The sequence below is a fragment of the Ruditapes philippinarum genome, unplaced genomic scaffold (genome assembly GCF_026571515.1).
Source record: "Ruditapes philippinarum isolate M1 unplaced genomic scaffold, ASM2657151v2 ctg1545_1_1_1_1, whole genome shotgun sequence".
Classification (NCBI taxonomy): Eukaryota; Metazoa; Mollusca; class Bivalvia; order Venerida; family Veneridae; genus Ruditapes; species Ruditapes philippinarum.
This window is the reverse complement of record NW_026863523.1, coordinates 145,383-166,146: the sequence shown is the minus strand read 5'-3', so window position 1 is coordinate 166,146 and position 20,764 is coordinate 145,383. Positions and strand designations below refer to the sequence as shown.

The following is a 20,764-nucleotide window of genomic DNA, read 5'->3' as shown; positions in this document are numbered from 1 at the left end:
TTTGCCTGGTACAAATAAAAGGACAAAGCTGAGGGTAATACTGGTTCTTCAATTTAATTTGTAGTGAACACTATTTATAGTTATCAGTTTACAAAGTACATCTCCACATCAAACATCATATATCATACTTCGTACAACATAAACATCATATCGCATCAATCACAGTTACATCACTGTTACATCACAGTAACATCACATCTACATTACATCTACCAAGCCCTTAAAGTATAAATACCAAACATCCCATACTATCATGAAATATTTAGTTTTATACATTTGTATACACTACAGTACCTTAAATATACTTAATCTAATATTCTATCAACAGATCAGTCTATATGGATAGACCATTCATTTTATCTCATGTAAATAAATCATGTACACATAAAATACATCTTTAAATGTATTACATCATATTGTACCTGCATCTAGTGACCACTTAATCATTTACTTATAAAACAATATACAATATGCTCAACTTAAAAATACACATATAGCTCCAAAAATAATTAAACAATGACATATAAATATAACATGCCAATTGTGGATCAGACTCTGTAAATATACATGCACCTCTGTCACTCACACCTGTCTCACTGTGCGGTTAATTATGCTGTAAACTGTAATTTACAATATCAGTGCAATACAAATAGAAAATAACTATAAGATAAGAACATATGCTGCCATTTTAAATTCTTTAACACTCAAGAACAATACAAATTTATCAAAATAACTTTTATCAAATCCACAACTGTATTTAATTACTATAAGTCTTCATTTAGATGACATTAGAACTTTTAAGAACAAATGAATAAAAACATACAAATACCAATTCCTCAATCCAAATCCTTATTAATAATATAAAACCAACACATCTACATGTCACAATGACCAACAACTTTTCTTAACATAAAATAATGACCTCAAGTGACCCTAACTTTAGGAGGGAAACGTTATGGTTGTGCAAATAGCAAATGTGGTCAAGGGGACATAATCACACAAAGTAAAGATTAAAATCAAATAAGGCCGACAGAGTTACCTTTCTTGGAAAATAGCAAAAACCTTAAAAATAGCACTTGGTTACACATTTCCGCCCCGTCTTAAATGACGTCCCGTCATTGTCTCGTCAAAATATCTCTACTTCAACAAACTAACTAAAATCTATGATAGTCATAGATTAATACTAACTACAATAAACATGTATTGTGAATATACCAAACACAATCAGATTCTTCATATGATCAACTCCCTTTAATCAAAAAAATGTTTGTACTTTAAACTAAAGACAATATACTTAAAGAACAATCGTCTTAAAGAACAGTGTACTTTAAAGAATAACATACTTTAACTTTTAACTTCCTTAAGACGATTAAACATTGCGGATAATGTATTAAACGCGTAATGGACAATGTACATAAAGAATAATGTACTCAAAGTACTATGTACTTGATACAATGTGCATTAAATAACATTCAACTTTCTCCCCCCTGCTTAAAATAAAATGTCCCCATTTAAAATGTCATTATGATATATCTCATAAGAACATTAATATTATATTTTTAAAATAATATTATCAAAGGTTTTACATTAAGTTCGATATGATTTAGGTTTTTTATTATTATTATTATCATCAAACCTTAAAAGCAGTTTAAAATGTTTAAAACTTATTATGACATTAGAGATGTTACTAATTTTCTTGCTGTTTCTATGTCCATCGTTTGAAGTACCCCTGATCCAATTAATGTCTCCAAAGCTTTGAATCGAGAATCATATGGTGTAGTGCTTGTATTAACCATTCCGTACGTTTGAAAATCTTCATAGCGTTTTGGTGGTTTTCTTGCTCTATCAGATCTTCTTGGTGGATCTGGTGGTAAAAGTCTTTTCCTGTTAGTGTTTCTCCTAAGTTGTTTTGTTTGTGTCTGTGTGTCTGTTTCTCCTATTGTTGTGTCTGTATCAGTATCTGTTACTGCTACAGTATCTATCTGTGGCTCTGCCACTCTTTCTTCTTATTGTCTTTTACTTCCTTCTCTTACGTTTCTGTCATCTGTTTCTTCTCTATGTTTAACACTTCCATCCTCATCTCCTTTTTCTCCTTCTATATGATCAATATTTCTATCTCTTTCTTCCAATCCATCCCTTGTATGTATATTACCATCTTGCCTAGTTATATTTTCTATCATATCAGCCGGTTCTTCTATATGTCCAAAGTTCATTGTTTCTTCAAGTGTATTCTCTCCTACCTCTTGTATATGCTGTTCTGTATTTTCATCTCTTACCTCTATAGTTTGACGAGATGTCACATCGGACTCTCTAATCAATTTCTCCTCTGTTCCTTTATTATCCTGTCTATCTCCTTCATCAGAAACATCTATAGTTTCTGCATCATTTCCATTATGTATTGTTGTTACAAACACATTATTTTCCTTATCTCTTGCTTTAGATGAGTTGTTGTCAGATTTACGGGCGTCCCCATATATTCTAGTCTCTGGGATAAGAAAATATCCAACATCATCTTCATCAGACTTCTCACTTGTGACATCACTCTTTCTTTCTTCGGATGCATCCATTCTTTTCTCTTGTCCATGTTCCACTATATTTTCTATCTTTTCTTGTCTTTCTTCAGTATCATCTTTATTATCTTCATTATCATCCAAGTAGTTTACCGGATGTAGATGATTTCGGTGCAGTGTTTTAACTGTACCATTGGGAGATCTCACTTGAAAAACAGGTATCTCTTTCCTTGGCTGATCTATCACTTTATATATATCCTCTTCAAATCTGTCTGCCAGTCTATGTTTTCCTTCTCTATGTGCTAGGATTTTAACTAAAACTCGGTCTCCAATTTCTATTTTTGCACCTCTGATCTTCTTGTCATACTGTTTCTTTTGCTATTGTTTAGCTTTATCTGTATGTTGTTCTACAATTTGTCTTGTTCTTTCCATCCTTTCTTTTAAGTCATCAATATATTCCCTTGTATTCTTATTAGAAGTGTGTTCTCTTGCATTTTCAAACATGGTATCAATTGGTAATCTCGGACTTCTTCCAAACATTAGTTCATATGGTGCTATTCCAGTTGATTCATGAGGTATACAGTTATATGCAAACACTAAAGAGTTAATATATTTTTTCCAATCAGATTTTTGTGAATTTTCCAAAGTTCCAAGTATATCAAGTAGCGTTCGATTAAATCTTTCAGGACCGGAATTGGATTGTGGGTGATACACAGATGTGTGAGATTTCTTCATGTTAGTTAGAATGCAAAGTTCTTTAATGATCTCAGATTCAAAATTGCCCCCCTGATCAGAGTGTAATCTAGTAGGTATACCATAGTGTATGATGTAATTGTTGTAAAAGGCGTCTGCTGTTGTTTTAGCTGTCTGTTTTTTTTGTTTGTATAGCCATAGAGAATTTGGTGAAATGATCTGTTACAACTAATATGTTACCAAAACCTCCTTTGTGATGTTTCTAGAGTCAAGAAGTCGAAACAGACTAATTCCAAAGGGTATGTAGTGTAAACGTTAACTAAAGGAGCTCTAGAACTTGTATTTGTCTTTTGTCTCAGGCATCGATCGCATTTTGTTACCCAATTAACTTCATCTGTTGTCATTCCAGGCCAAAAGAATCTTTCTTTAACAAGTCTGAGAGTTCTCTCCTTTCCTGGATGACCAACATCGTTGTGAAGTCCTCTTTAAATATCTTCTCTGTAGAATTCTGGTATTACCAATTGATCCAGTGTTTTGTCATTTTGTTCTGTTTCTCTGAACAATACTCCTCTTTTCTGTTTTAAATATTTAAAGTTTCTTTTCAATATAAAATCTTCTTTCGAGTAACATTTTTCCGGGATTTGTTGATAAATGATTGCTTTCCTCCATTTATCGATTATTGGGTCTTCTCTCTGTTTTCTTCTAATGTCTCTCATTTCCAGTTGTGCCATTGGTTGTCCTGTATTCTCTGTTGCTTCTATTACATTGATGGTCATTGTTGGAAGAGATTCTAAAAATGAAGTAGTTGTTGAGTTACAAACGGCTTTGACTACGTTATCTTTTATCTAAATTATGTCTTCATCTGTTGTATCAAGGTAATATGGATAACGACTCATTGCATCTGCATTGGTGTTCTTAATCCCTGCTCTATAATATATGTCGAAATCATATTGTCCTAATGCAGCTGCCCATCTTTGTCCCGTGGCATCAAGTTTTGCTGAGGTCAAGATGTATGTCAAAGGATTGTTATCTGTTAGAACAACAAAGTGATTGTTTGTCAGATAATCTGAAAACTTTTCAGTGACAGCCCATTTCAAGCATAAATACTCTAGCTTGTATGCAGAATATTTTTTTTCAGACTTTCATAATGCTCTGCTTGCATAGGCAATGACTCGTTTGTGGTTGTCCTGTTCCTGGTAAAGGACCGCGACAAGTCCAATTGTCGAGGCGTCGAAATGAAGCTCAAACGGCTTCTGAAATTCCGGATATGCCAGTATTGGAGGTGTGGTCATCTTCTCTTTCAATTTCTCAAAAATATCTTGCTCCTTTTCTGTCCATGACCATTCTTTAACTATTTTCTTAGATCTTTTCTTGCCAGTTGGATGTGGTATTAATTCTGATAAAGGTCTGGTAATTTTGCTGAACTCCTTGATGAAGCGTCTGTAGTAACCAGCGAATGATAGAAATGAATGAAGTTCATCAGATGTCTTTGGAGTTGGCCAGTTTCTAATTTTGTCAATTTTAGCTGGGTCTGTCTCGATTCCTTCATCGCTTACAACATGTCCAAGAAAATTTATTCTATTCTTGAAGAAGAAACATTTCTCTGCTGCCAGTTTAAGAGCACATTCTTTAAGTCTACCAAATATTAAGTCTATTCTTTCAAGATGTTCTTCAAATGTTTTACTAAATATGATGAGATTGTCCAAGTAGATAACACATATACGCATATTCAAGTCTCCAAGACATTCTTCCATTAGTCTCTGGTATGTTGCTGGACTGTTTGTTAAGCCAAAAGGCATTTTGTTGTATTCCCAGAAACCAAGTGGACCTGCAGTAAATGATGTTCTAGGTTTATGCTCTTCTTCTACCTCCACTTGATGGTAACCTGACTTCATATCTATGGTTGAAAAGTACTTAGATCCATGTAAACAGTCAAAAACTTCTTCTATACGAGGCAAAGCATATGAGTCTTTTACAGTTCTTTCGTTCAACATTCTATAATCCACGCATAGTCTCAACTTTCCGTTTTTCTTTCGTACCAGCACTATGTTGGAAGCCCAAGGTGATTTAGAAGGTCTGATGATACCACATGCTAGAAGTTGTTCCAAGTGTTGTCGTACTTCATCTATCATATTAGGAGGGATGCGTCTATGGCGTTGTTTAAATGGAATTTCATCCAATAGATCGATTCTGTGTTTTACTTTACTACACTGTCCAATATCTGTGTCATTAATGGAGAAAATATCCTTATGTTTCATCAATAGGGTTTTCAGCTGTTGTTTCTGTTGTATATCTAACAGATTATTGTCATCAATATTCAAATCTTCTACTATTTTCTCTCTCTGTCTGTTAAGTTCATCTTCTTCTAACTTGTTGAACACTTCTTCTGTCACTGACACTGGCTGAATCTCACAAAGTATTTGTTTTGGTGATATTGTTGTACTTTGAGATGACAGATTAGACATTGTAACTGTAACATTATTGTTCTTTCCATATTCATACTTGATGACTCCTGGTGTTATGTCAATGAAATTTGGTATTGTTGCATCTTCTGATGGTTGAATAAGAGCAGCAGTGACTGTATGATCAAGTTCTTTATCCAAGTATGCTTGAATATTGACAGTTTCATTTGGCTTTAGAATAACCTTGTGAGGCATAGCATTTCTAACTATTGCAATCTTGTTCTTGTTTTGATGTAATGCCTTATCTCTGACGACCATAGCTCTGAAACAAAGGTACCATGGAACATGTAATTTTGTCTTCTGTAGAAATTGATCTCCAAAATTGCTTTTGCATTCTTCTAATAGTTCTTTCAAGATATTTGTTCCTAATATAACTGGAGTCTTTGAAGAATAATTGGTATCTGGAACCACAAGAAGTAAACCTGGTTGTGTTTTTGTATTTGGAAGTCCTTTTATTATTGTCAAGTCTATTTCGATGAATCCTAAATATGGTAGTTTTTGTCCATCAGCACATTCAATGTTAAGTATGTCTCTAATTGGTTGTAATTTTGTTGAGTCTTGTAGGTAATTCTTATAAAATGTTTCAGAAATAACACTAACACAACTTCCTGTATCTAGTAGAGCAGTAGTTTCATGACTATTTACCATAATGTCAGCCTCATTAGTGTCTCCAACTAAATTGGGATCTTTTAGATCAGTGCTCTTGTTTGATCCCTCAACAAGTGCACTTATTCTTTTAAATCTTTTTGTGATGACTTCCTAGGACAATCCCTTGCTAAGTGTCCTCTCTCGTTGCAAATGTAACATGTTCCCATAAATGTATTTGATGCCAGTGGTCTTCGAGGTGTGTATATTCCACGACCTCTTCCTCGGTATCCTCCATTTCTTCCTCTAATCCATCTTTCTCCGCCATAATAGCCTCCTCTTTGTTGTTTTTGACTTCCATAATACCCACCTCTTTGTTGTTGAACACCATAGTATCCTCCCCTTTGTTGTCGTTGATCTCCATAATATGTCTTTTGTTCTTGTACAGTCTTGTCTGCATCTTTTTCTTTTTTAAATTTGTCCATTTTATTGCTTAATTCCTTAACTATTTCTTTTAATTCTTCAATTTCACTTTTCTTCTTTGGTAGTTCATTCAATTGTTGTGTGGCATGACATGTCTTTAATTTTCCTGATGACTTCATATCTGCTGTTCTATTTTGAAAAGGTCATAGTTCAAGATTGTTTCACTTTTATATTGAGCAATATGTCTTAATTCTGTATTAAGTCCTTGGTACAATGCTTCATGTAGTAAACGTTCATCCTTTTTAATAGCTCCAAGTTGTATTGCTTGTGTATATAATTCTTCAAGTTTTGAAGCATAAGTATTTACACTGTCGGCACCCTGTGTGCATGCATATAATTTCCTAAGTATGGTTTGTCGACTTTCTATGTTTCCATAAGTACTGTTGAATTTCTGTACAATTTCTGATACTGTTACTCCAGTCCCTAACCTCCTGACAATATCTCCTGCTGTACCTTTTACAGCTCTTCTTATTCCTAAAAGGATCTGTTCCTCTGTAAACATGTTGTCTGTCATTAAAGATTCAATCTCAAATTTAAATGTCTCCCAGGTAACTTCGCCTTTGTTTTCTTCTCCATAAAAATTTGACAGTTTTGGAAAATGATATTGACCTGGTGTTTTCTGTACAAATGCTGGTTTACTTGTTGTAAGTGGAATATCTGGTAAATATGGCGATGACAAATCTTTAAGTGGTGTCAGCAATACATTCTCTGTAGGTTTTGTTTCTGTCCAAGGTGTTCCCATTGGATTAGTTGTCAGTCTTGTTTTCGGTTTTGTAATTGAAGGTGTTGTTTCCTTCTTTATCTCTAATTCTTCACCAAACTCCTTTGTCTTAGCACCTCTCAACAATTTCCTTAAATCATCTGGATTTTCTATAAATGGTTCAATGTGTAAAGCTCTGAAGGCATCCAAAAGTTTCTTTTCATTTAATGAGATTTTCATTTCTCCCAAGCTCTCTTCATCAGTAGCTTCCATATCTTCTCCTCCAACAGCTCCTAACTCCTTTGATGGATCCATTTTAATTTATGGTCAGCTTCTTTCTATAATTGTTATCACTTTTTCCAGTTCCAAGTGTTATCTGTAGTTATTTCAGTTCTAATTCGCAGTACTAATAATCAAGCACTATTTCAAAGCACAATTTCAGTTCAGCACTTTTTTTATTTCACAGTACTAAAGCACTAAATCATCCAAGCACTAATTGAATTCAGAATGTTTCACAGTACTAAAGTACTAATTCATCCAAGTACTATTGCAAAGTACAATATCACTTCAGCACTTTCAATTCACAGTACTATTTTCCAGCACTAACCCATTAAAGCACTATTTCAAATAACAGTACTATTTGCAGTACTAAACCATAAAGCACTATTTCAAATCACATGCTCCTCCAGTACTAATTCAAAGATTAAGTGTCACAGGACTATTCCCGACAAATCTATTCAAGCACAAATTCTATCAATACTTCAGCACTAATTCAAAATTAAATGTCACAGGACTATTCCCGACAATATATATATAAGCACAAATTCAATAGGTACTGTTTCAATCACCATGTACCTCCAGCTCTAATCAATAATTCAATGTCACAGGATGATTCCCGACAATAATATATGTAAGCACAAATTCAATCAACGGTGTCTCCTCAGCACTGTCAAAGTCACATAGGACTATTTCACAAGTACAACTTCAAATCACACTAATACTTCAGTACTATTCTCGCAAAATTATTTCAAAGCACTAAATTCCTTGTTCCAAGTACTATTCTTAGCGGAGTAATTCATCACGTCAAGCACTATTCTTTCAGTAGAATTTTCACAACACTATATTTACAAAGCACTATAGTGTAAACAGAATTTCACAGCACTAACGTATCCAAGCACTATTTGCTGATTATAATTTCAAGCACTTTTCCACAATATAACAACACAGCACTAACTTATTCAAGCACTATTTGCCGATTATAATTTCAAGCACTTTTCCTCAATATAACATCACAGCACTAATATTCATTTCAAGCACTATCATCCTCCAAAGCACAGCTCCTTTTTATAATTAAAGCACTAATTTCACAACAGCACTATTTCAATTTCGCCTGTAGTACTACACCAGTCAATCCACACTTCACTATTCAAGATTTTTATGTCGCAAAGACTTCACTAATTCCCAGTTGTAAATTATCACATTTCAGATTAATTTAATTTTATTTATTAATTTTTATTATGTTGAATTATTTTATACCGTGACTAAAGTATAGTCAAAATATCAAAACGGCAAAAATTAATACATAATTTTATTATATATGTTTTATTTATTTATTATTATTGTATTCATATATTGAAACTGACCAAGTTATAAATCAGTTCAATTTTTTTTAATTACTTTATATCAATAAATATTTATTTGCTTTCAAATAAATACTAATTAATATTCTTTATAGAATAATTTACTGTATCTGATATATCAAAGTATAAAATTATTTAATCCCTCACTAGTATAAGTTTATAAACAATTGGCTTTATTTTATTTTATTTAAGAGAACACCAATAGGAATTTATTCTATCACATTTCTCACAGTTTTATACAAATTCAAAAACTTTTAATATTATCAGTGAGTTCTAATTTTTTTTTAGATTCTTAATACAATTATTATATTATTATTTTTTTAATTATTTGGTTAACAGTAAACTTTTTATTGATTACACAAACCGTGTTACATACATGTAGTCTGCTCCAAATATCACACAGGTAAAATTCAATGGGTCAATCAGGAAATCAAAATATTATTGTAGAACACATATATATATAAATTGTTTCAAGTTACAAATGCAATGAATATCTGGTCACTCAACACAATATCAGTGTTTTGACAATCAACTTGGTTCAAACTCCAGGTACAATATAGACAGCTGATCAGTCAAAACAATTTCAATGTTTATACAATCACCTCATTATGTGTAAAGTTTCTACCAGGGATATTTAAGGCCAAGCAAATAAATATTGACTATTACTTTATCAATAGAATATGACTGTCAACAAAATCAGACTTTAATATTTGAATTTGCAAACAGAATATTTACTCTTTTAATGAATTCAAAATAGCAGCATTATCTTATCTGGAAGGTGATGCTTCTTAATTAATATGTAGACAATGAATTAAGTTCCCTCACCAGTTAATAAAGGGGTAATTATGGGGCACATGCAATTAAAGTGAATTCTTTCTTCCTTAATCTATACAATATCACTCCTGAAAAAAATATCACTCCTGAAAAATATCAGAAATTGCAGTCTGTGGCAATCTGGTTATATATTTCAAACAAGATTTTAAAGATTCAAATAAAAATTTACACAAAAGAATCTATCTGAGAATTTACATAAAAGATTTACCAGTTGAAACTGCAATTAATGAATGTTACAATATATTCATTTCATTGACATATGTTTTACTCACAAATCTGATGTACTGAAAGTTCTTGACTTTGGTCACTAGAGCACTAATACACTACTTAACAGATACAGATACCATTTGAAATCTAAACCTGCAATACAAAAAATCACAACATAAAATCAATGTATATAATCTTCTGTCACTAGTCAATGTTAATAATGATAACTTCATAAAGTGAACAATACTTATGATCTACACTGGGAAGTGATGAATTCTTGTAGCGAATAATATTCTCAAATAATGTCTGTATAAGTTAACTGATGAGTATTCAAATTTAACACATCACGTAAATATTTTAAAATGATTTACTGAATGAAGAACTGTCTGTTTTATAAACAAACTATATGAAAATACTTGTATAATATAATACACTGTTGGTAGAACTTCCTGCACTTCACTGTTTAATTTCAATTAAAAATATTAAAAATGTTCAGTGAAAAGTGTTCACACAGGAAACAAATATAAAATTTTAAATGTCCACTTATTAAACTCCGTTGGGCGCCATTTGTGACCCCGATGTCTTTTTGCCTTGTATATATAAAAGAACAAAACTGAGGGTAATACTGGTTCTTCAATTTAATTTGTAGTGGACACTATTTATAGTTAACAGGTTACAAAGTACTTCTCCACATCAAACATCATATATCATACTTACTACAACATAAAAATCATATCGCATCAAAATCAAGTTTACATCTCACTGTTACAATCACAGTAACATCACATCTACATTACATCTACCAAGCCCTTAAAGTAATAAATACAAACATCCCATACTATCATGAAATATTTAGTTTTATACATTTGTATACACTACAAGTACCTTAAATATACTTAATCTAATATTCTATCAACAGATCAGTCTATATGGATATGATAGACCATTCATTTTATTCTCATGAGTAAATAAATTCATGTACACATTAAAATACATCTTTAAATGTATTACATCATATTGTACCTGCATCTAGTGACCACTTAATCATTTACTTATAAAACAACATACATATGTGCTCAACTTAAAAATATACACATATAGCTCCAAAAATATATAAACAATGACATATAAATATAACATACCAATTGTGGATCAGACTCTGTAAAATATACATGCACCTCTGTCACTCACACCTGTCTCACTGTGCGTAATTATGCTGTTAAACTGTAATTTACAATATCAGTGCAATACAAATAGAAACAGTGATTTCTAGGAATAACTATAAGATAAGAACATATGCTGCCATCTTGAATTCTTTAACACTCAAGAACAATACAAATTTATCAAAATAACTTTTATCAAATCCACAACTGTATTTAATTACTATAGGTCTTCATTTAGTTGACATTAGAACTTTTAAGAAACAAGATGAATAAAAGCATACAAATACCAATTCCTCAATCCAAATCCTTATTAATAATATAAAACCAACACATCTACATGTCACAATGACCAACAACTTCTTTAACACAAAGAATGACCCTCAAGTGACCCTAACTTTAGGAGGGAACGTTATGGTTGAGCAAATTAGCAAATGTGGGGACTAATCACTACAAAGTAAGAATTAAAATCAAATAAGGCCGACATTACCTTTTCCTGGAAAAAAAAGCACAAAAATAGCAAAGTGTTTAAAACTTGTTTTTTAAAATGGTTGCAAAATCAACGGAAAGGGAAAAGGAGACCTTTGACATTGACGTTACCTTTCGAAAGTTTTTAGTTGCAACCCGGAAATAGCGTCTCGTCTTTCGAGGGAAAAATTTTTTAATTTAAACAGTTAATACATCCCCTAAGTGAATTAGGATGACGGTACAAGCGCGCATGTAAATTATTATAGAAATGAGATAATTAATAATATTTTAATTAATATAAAGGTGTTCCGGAAACGAACTTTTTATCTTAAATTTCTCCGATTTTTAAATTCTCTCATTTTATGGTTACGTGTCACAGATATTTAATTTCTGTTTAACCATGTTTCCTCCCATAAATTATTTTACACTGCTTTTAAAATATTTAATCTTTTAGAAGTAAGGAGGCCACCAATAACGTTTTCAATCTTGTAAACTTTTGAAAAATCGAAAAACACATGAAAAATCGAATTTATCATGTACCCTCAGATATTTATGTCAAATAAGTGATTGATACATTTAATTGATATAAAGTTGATAATTTTCAAATAAATTGATGCATATTTATTTAATGAAATCTTAACATGACCGCCAACGATTAAATGGGTTGCCATTTGTGATTGTTTTGATATGTATTTTAAATAGATAACACAGATAATAGGTTACTTACGTTGTTTTTCGGATCATGAAATGTGAAAAAACAAAACAACAATATGATCGCTATTATCAGTTTTGTATTTAACAAATCCTATTTTTTTAATCTCACCTGAGCACAACGTTATCCCTCCGTCCGTCGTCCGTTGTCGTGAGGTGTGGGTCGTGAAAATGTTTTTTCAAAACAACATCTAAGCCCCCAGCTTTGATATCTGGTATATGATATTATCTATAGGTCCTCTATCAGAGTTGTACAAAATTTAGGCCTACGGTCAAAATTACCCCTCCCCCGGGCAAAGATTTTCATTATATAATAGTATAATATCATGATTATTAGTCTCAGAAGCTTCAAAGGCTAGAACTAAGATATTTAGCTTGAATCATTGTGGACCTCTACAAATATTGTTCAATTAATGGTCCTATGGACAAAATGAGTTTAACCTTGGGGTTCTTTGTACACATTAAACAAAACTAAAAAATGTTATTGAAAAGGAGAAAGCTAGAGCTTAGATATTCGACTTGAAATATTTTCTGGTGAATCTGTTTCAAGATTATTTAAACATAAAGCCTTTGGGTCAAAATTTGCATTGGCCCCTTGTGTATTTTATTTTGCCAATTTTCATTTTCGTCAAGGCGATTGTTCTGGTACATCACCTTCAGCAAATTTAGTGTAATTACTTTGCTGAAAACCTGAAGTAAGTAATGTCAGAAATGCTAGAAGTGTCGATGATGTACTTAAACATCTGTATACACATAAAGCAAATGGTTAAAAAACAACAAAAATTTACACATGACTGTCTGTTTAAAACTGCCATTCATGTGTTATCATTAATAAACAGGACCTTCACCCCTTAAGAATGCTGCTCTTTCTAGTGGTTCTGATTTTCCCAATTCTAGTAAATATTAGTGTACATGCTAATTTTAGGTGTTTGATGTTCTGTAGCCAGCATATTATTCAGGCATTTGCAAGGCTGGGATTCTATTTATGAAACTGTCTCTTAAGCTGATTTACATTGAACGTTTTCGTGTCGTAAGTTTTTTTAAATAAAAGTCCCTACCCCAATGCCTATGTTTTATAAACGTTTTCATTTTGTTTATCTAAACGCGTATTTCAATGGCGTTAAATAAACATGATGTCACCTTTTAAACACAAATTCGATTTATTATAAAAAATTTGGTTTTGCACAAATGATACGGGACATATTACATTGAGACATATACAAACCAAGTGATTAAAGTCCCTGTAGGCGGTTATTTCTTTTCTTGTTATCATTGGTGTTCTGTTACACTTTCCGAACAAGTACTTATTAGCAGTAGAGCTGTACAATCTTTGCAATTTGTACAGTAATGACAGTTATAGTGATTTAATATCTTGAATGGAAGTCAAAATTACAGCAGTTTGCCTCTTATGCTTTATAACATTTATTGTTCTTTTAAACGGCTACTTTTTTGGAGTTGTTTACTTGTTACTCGTTAAACAGTATACTATTTACTCCATCTATCAGATTTAATAATGTTTGAGTTGCAAACTAAATTCATGATCTAAGGGTGTGAAAGATGTTACACTTATAGTGATATTTCATGAACTTATTCAAATATCAATGAGCAATTATCACCGTTGGTTCATGGGTCCTGACAATATTAACTGATTACTACCGGTTACCGCCATTATGAATTTGCAACGAAATTTAAAAGAAGTAGTAAATATATAATGTAAATATCACACAACATTCTGCTATAAATCTACTAATTAATTAATTAATTTGGTGACTTTAATCTTTAATCATTATGTCATATGAAATAAAATAACTGAAATTGAAACTGAAATCGTTTTTTGGTTGTTGATAACGCACAATCGTTCACACTGTTCCGCAAAATTGTTAGTTATTATTTTGATTGACAGATTGATTTTGAGCCAAATTAAACAGGCAAATACAGGTATACAAATCAAATATTTTTAAGACATTTGTTTAATATAAAATGCTGAAAAATAAAATTGTAATCACTTTTTTTCACAAATAGCTTCACCACATGGAGCTTGTTTACACCGCCCTCCACATATATTTCACAGCCTATACAAGACTTCAAGCATATCTTACTTGCCTTTTGACTAAATATTAAATATAAAGTAAATTACCGGAAATAATAATCAGACAGCACATTGTATAAACTATTCAAACGCAGAAAATTGTCATAATATCACAATAATAAGGATGATATGAAATGCGCATATTTTATTGCCATTGCAGACATTATCATTAGATACAGATTATTCAAATTCTCGCAAATAACTCTATTTCTCTCTATATAAGATATAACTTTAAACTTAGTATATATGTTTTAATGGCGCAGTTCCAAAAAAAAAATGATTATCCTTATATTATGTTTTTCAAAATTTATGCATTATGTCTGAATATTTTCCCTTGTTACCGAGTGCACCCCTACAAAGCGGTGCCTTTTCACATGTTTATGGTCTGTACAAATGGGAGTCCTCCACACTTCCTATGAAGAGCTTACGACCTAAACAATGTTGGAAACAGTAAACGCAGCTTCTTAAATAATGCGTTTTTAAAGAATATGCTTTTTTTCCAAACATCGAACAATGTTATGCCACGTAGAAGATTTTCTCATACATACATACATATTCAGACATATATAATAAATTGGGGGAAATACGTTATAATTATAACGTTATCCTAGCACATTATGAACTGACTTGCTGGTTCTGGAGAATACAAATTAATGGTAAAAAAACGACTGTGATAATGAGTACAAGATGTTTCAATAAATCATGTTTCGAACCTCTTACTTAGTTTGATATATCTATGGACTGCGAAAAATATAATCTCATTTGCTTCAATTGATTTGGATTCCGTTCTGATCTCTAATGAAGGAGCTATAATATTTGATACTGTATTAAACAGAATACGTCTTATGTTATCAAACTTTTGACATTCATAAAAATAGTGGTAGGTTGACTCAATTTCACCAGAATGACAAAGGGGCGATTGAACAATATTCTTTAAAAATAAATGTTGATTGAGAGAGCTGCAATTTCTCCGGAGTCGCGTGTGAAGTACTTGATATTTTCTGTCACCGTAATAGAATAAAGAATTGCTTTTGCAACTTCCCTGATATAGGAGAGACTTACAGTTGTTTAATGAGTTTGCATTTCTCACATTGAGTGGTAACTTATTCCATTATTTTAATGTTGCAGGAACAAAAGAATAAGCGTAAAGAGAAGTTCTTGTAGGTATAATTTGAAGATTTGTAGAGTTAAGAAGATTATACTGACTTGTTTCACCTACCAAAATCTGGGAAATGAACAAGAGAAAATGAAATCCCCAAAGAACGCCCACAACGACACAATCGGAAATGTTGCAGAACGGCTTGATTGATCTAATCATGAACATACAAGACACCTTTCACGTCTGCTAGCACCGGTCTAAGAAGAAATCAACATTTTGCATGAGCTGGAAAAATATTGAACATCCGCAGATGTGTTTAAGATGAGATTGTTCTAAGCAGAAAGTTCTCTACAAATTTTGAAAAATTGCAACATTTACGCAAAGATGTTTTTCAGCAACATTAAATTTAGCTTTCAATTTTGTGACTTACTCTTCAATCACGTGTATATTCATTATTTCTTAAAAAAAATGAAGGTTGCCAGAAAATGAATACATAAAAAACATATTCAATTGACATTAAACATAGTTCTTTGTGAACTTACATGCAATTTTGAATAATACATGTATAAGAATCAAATGCTCAATTATTTCATGTAAAAGTTGTTGTATACTTGCTTTGAACAATTATCTTTTCACACATACCGTATAAGTACTTTTTTCTGCGGGAACTTTATTTCTGCGGTTCTTTAGGACACCGCAGATTTAAAAACCACAGAAAATTAAGCCTTTCACTATGTCTATGTTATGTCAACTACCGGTATTGTATAATTACATTACCATGTACCGTTATCGGTTTTGTAGATGGGAAGTTTTCTTTATGTATCCGTCATGGATAAAATATTAGAAAAAGGTTACTTTACTTGTTCTTTTTGTTTAAATAAATGTTTGTATGATTTTCGCTCACTCTTAGCTTGATTGTTTTTTTTTTGTAAAATTAAACTATTATAGTTTGATGGGTGCAATAAACATACCCTTTTGTATTTGTTCAATATTTTGTTTCTACGTGCGATTTTACCATGATTGTTTATTTTTCACACTTCATATTTATACACATGCAGTATTACAATTAATTGTTGTCATTGCACGTTGTTAATCTTTGTTTATTAATGTTTATATACCGATACATGATTATTACGGTAAAACACATTAGAAGTCGTCTGCATGTTTACCGGAAGTAATGTACATGTTACATCAACACATCTTGAAATATTGTCTGTTTGTATCGGTTAATTTTGTACAAATATCTAAATTAAACGGCAGAAATAAAAAACATCAATGCGAGAATGATAACACCGCAGAAATAAGATACGCAGAAATTTAAAACCCCTTATTTTAACAAAAATCGCAGAATATTAAGCCCGCAGAAATAAGTACTTATACGGTATGGGTGCTTCCTTATTGTCGACATATAAAATAATCATAAACACACACTTAAGTATAAAAATTTAAACTGCTGTTTAACGTTCATTCATCGCACATCTGTCACGTCATTTGGATCAATGCAAGGTTTAGGGCCAAATGCCCATTCCTTTATATCTGTGACTGTTTTTGCATATTTGCTCTGATGATTCATCCTTTCACATAAGTTGCACATAGCTCTTTGATATACATACAAATACCCAGCTGAGTAATATTGACTTTTCCGCTTTAAAAAGGCGGTATACGTTTCAACACTGATATGTTTAAGAAAGTGTGCAAGATCTTCAACGGATTCGAATTTATCGGTTGATAAAAATGTTCCCTCGGGAAATATTTGTTTAGTTTCGCCAGGGCTTCCACCACGTACCAACATAATTAGATCATAATTGAAATTATCGTAAAACTTCTCTGTTATATACTGGTGACAAAACGCATTTTCGAAGGCTAAGTAAAACTTAAAAGTGGTATTTAAAAGTTTGAAGCAGTCTTCGTCGTGTTTGTAGTGAGTACCACATGTCCACTTTTTCCCACAGTTTCCTAATACTTCAACGTCAACATATTTCTTTAACTTATTTACATATTCCTGACGTTTAGACCTGACATTACAATGAGAAACTATTATTAAGAGTGTTTTGTTTTTCTTTTGAGAAATTGATTTGTAATCCCGTATTACTTCTGATTTGTGTTTCAGTATTTCTCCGTATGGCAAATATATGTCAGAATTATCTTTGTCATAAGTCATCGTCCAGTTGAAGGAGTATTCTTTATTTCTATACCACCATGTCCCTGTGTCGCCGTATGAAATAGGAGATTCGTGAGCTGCGAAAATCCATATCTGGCCATTTGGACGAGTGAAGCTAACATTCTTTGGCATTCTACGACCATCAAAAATGATAGCCTGACTGATATCTGCATCTGATGTATTTACAGTCATATCACAGTTATTGTATTTGCACTTTTCAAACCCACAATGCAACGCATCCTTATGACTAACAGTTAAATGTACAGTTGGGTTGTACCAGAGAATGCGAAACCTTTCCTTACTTGTAATAATTGGTCCCATCGATGTCAACTGTACTTGAACCTTAAAGAGTAATAACGGAAACCTTTATGAAACGAAATGGCATATGCGAAGATGCATTGTTGAAGATAAATAGATATATTACCTTGCGCTTCAAGTAGTAAGTTACAGACTACCTCCAAAAACATAGAAATAATAAAAAGAAAACACCTTATTTTAAAAATGCAAATTTTTTATTTTACCATGTTTGACTTGAAAATAAATACTTTATATTATAGTGAACTTGTCATTAGCAACCACTTCATTCGAAGGGGTTCCTTTGCAAGCGACATTTCTGGTCTCCTAGTGATCAGATAATGATGTATCAGAATATATTGACCGCAAATGTTAAGTATTTCATTAAATACACTGTATAATTCTATAATTTAAATGTGTTTTTTTTTTTTTTTTTTATGAATGAAATGGGTTGAAAACTTGAAATCTAGTCTTTGACTTTGGATTTTTACATGACATTGTGAGAAAGATACAACTTATGTATATTGTAATATCTGTAAATATAACAGATTTTACATCTCGCAAACCAATTAAATCACTGCTGAGCAACTAAATATAAAAGGTGGCTTTTTTCAGGTGCTTATTCTTGTCTGAAATAATGCACATGGGGGAACCTGAGGTCTTCATCTACCAGTAAAACAGGAATGTCGCCATATGACTTATATACGGAATACCGTTAGGGTCATCTTGGTTATACTTTGTAATCTAGAGGGCGACAGTTGGACAGTCCTAAAGTGCGATGCCGACAATAATATAGTGCAATGACGACAATGCGATAGTGCGACAATGAGATAGTGTGATGGCGACAATGCAATAACGTGATGACAATAGTGCGTTAATGCGATGGCAACAATGCGATAGTGCGATAATGATATCGCGTTGTCGCCATTGCGGTATCGTACTGTCCCCATCATGATACCGCACTATTTTTATCCCGTTAACGCACTATCGTATTGGCGCCATCGCGGTATCGCATAATCGACTTTCGCTTTCCGGTACAAATGCACACATCGTGTATCTATTTGTGCAGTTCTAAACTGCTGACAAATAAGCTGACAGTATAGAATATAATAGAGGCACGCCCCACCCCCCTCTCTGGCACCCAATGTATCTTATCGATAGGGGTGGCGCCGAGAAAAGTGATCAACAATTATCAAACGTATGCAAGTGTTTCGGGATTAAATCAGGTATTTTATTTCACTATTTGAGCCCTCATAAAAAATGGGGGGGGGGGGGTTGATGACCAATAAATAATCTAGAGAAATATGTTATTTTGGTGTGAATTTCTTAAGTATATTGTAATATTTGTAAATATAACAGATTCTACATCTCGCAAACCAATTAAACCAGTGCTGAGCAACTAAAATATAAAAGGTACTGCTTAGATGGTTTTTATTGCAATTTCTTCAGCAAATATGCAAAATGTAAGGGAAAGTCTTTCAAATTGTAATGTGAAAAAGAGAAAAGTGTATATAATAATACTGCAACCCCAAAAAATATTATTTTGATTCGATAAAAATGAATCCTGTATTTATAAGGAAAAAACCCAACACAAAACACGAATTTCCTCTATGTACTACTGACCAATCTAATTATGTTTTGCGTCTTTTGAATGTCAACATAACATCCTTTTTATCTGAAATCTGTCAACTTTTCTTAAAGCTTCACACAATTTGTAACATTTTTATAAAAGTATTTCCCCTATCTCTTGATATAAAAAAAACTTTTTATTTATTTATTATTTTATTTAGACGTTTTAAGTTTACAAAAAAATAAAGAAAATATTTATCAAGAATGAAAAATCTATTGACAAATGTGAAATTAGTTTCCTATATTCTATACGATCAGCTTATTCGAATGAACTGTAGAAACGCCCAATCAGATATAGGATGTGCGCATGTGTAGCGGAAGACGATAGTCGGCAATGAGATGACGACAATGCGACATTGCGATAACTTGACGACGACAGTGCGACAACGCGATTACACCAGGACGATGGCGACAGCACTATAGTTTTGTCGCACTATCGTATTTTCGCCATCGCTTTATTGCACTGTCGTCATTGCGTTATCGCACTGTCCCATCGCATTATAGCATTGTCACCATCACACATCACATTGTCGCATTATTGTATTGTCGTCATCGCATTATCACACTGTCGCCATTACATTATCGCATTATCGTCATCGCACGGTCGCATTGTCGCCCTCCAGATTATAAAGTAAAACAACGATGGCTCTAACATTATTCCGAACTTATACTGTGAATTGACATAAAACACAAACGAAAAAAGCTTACCTCATTTGCATTCGAGAGTTTTTTCAGCAAGTTCAGTGACAAGAACACAAACATAGCAAACGCAATGGTTAACTGTAAAAGGTAACAGAAATACTTGCTTAGAGCTTATATCCAAGGATTATATCAGTAGATATATACACAACGCTTAAGTTTCTGTTTCATCACATTACTGAGGTCAGATTCAAATTCAAACTTAACTCTTTTTTTGTATCTGTTTTGGTATTTTAATATTTTAAGATTAAATTTTTCATAACTTTATAACAGTCTGTTCCTGTAAATAGGAATATTTTAAAAAAAGGATACTTGTCAACTAGTTTGTGATTTCATGACT

General features: G+C 32.3%; 1 protein-coding gene across 1 annotated transcript; it reads right to left on the bottom strand.

Annotated features, from left to right (window-relative positions):
- Nucleotides 1-16,390: 16,390 nt before the first annotated feature.
- On the bottom strand, nt 16,391-20,511 carry LOC132722299 (glycoprotein 3-alpha-L-fucosyltransferase A-like). The gene is made up of 2 exons (XM_060706769.1): nt 20,434-20,511; nt 16,391-18,144 (listed from the first exon to the last, which is right to left on the bottom strand). Exons 1-2 carry the CDS (start codon nt 20,485-20,487, stop codon nt 17,110-17,112), a joined length of 1,089 nt encoding a protein of 362 aa, XP_060562752.1. The 5' UTR covers nt 20,488-20,511; the 3' UTR covers nt 16,391-17,109.
- Between the last annotated feature and the right edge of the window lie 253 nt (nt 20,512-20,764).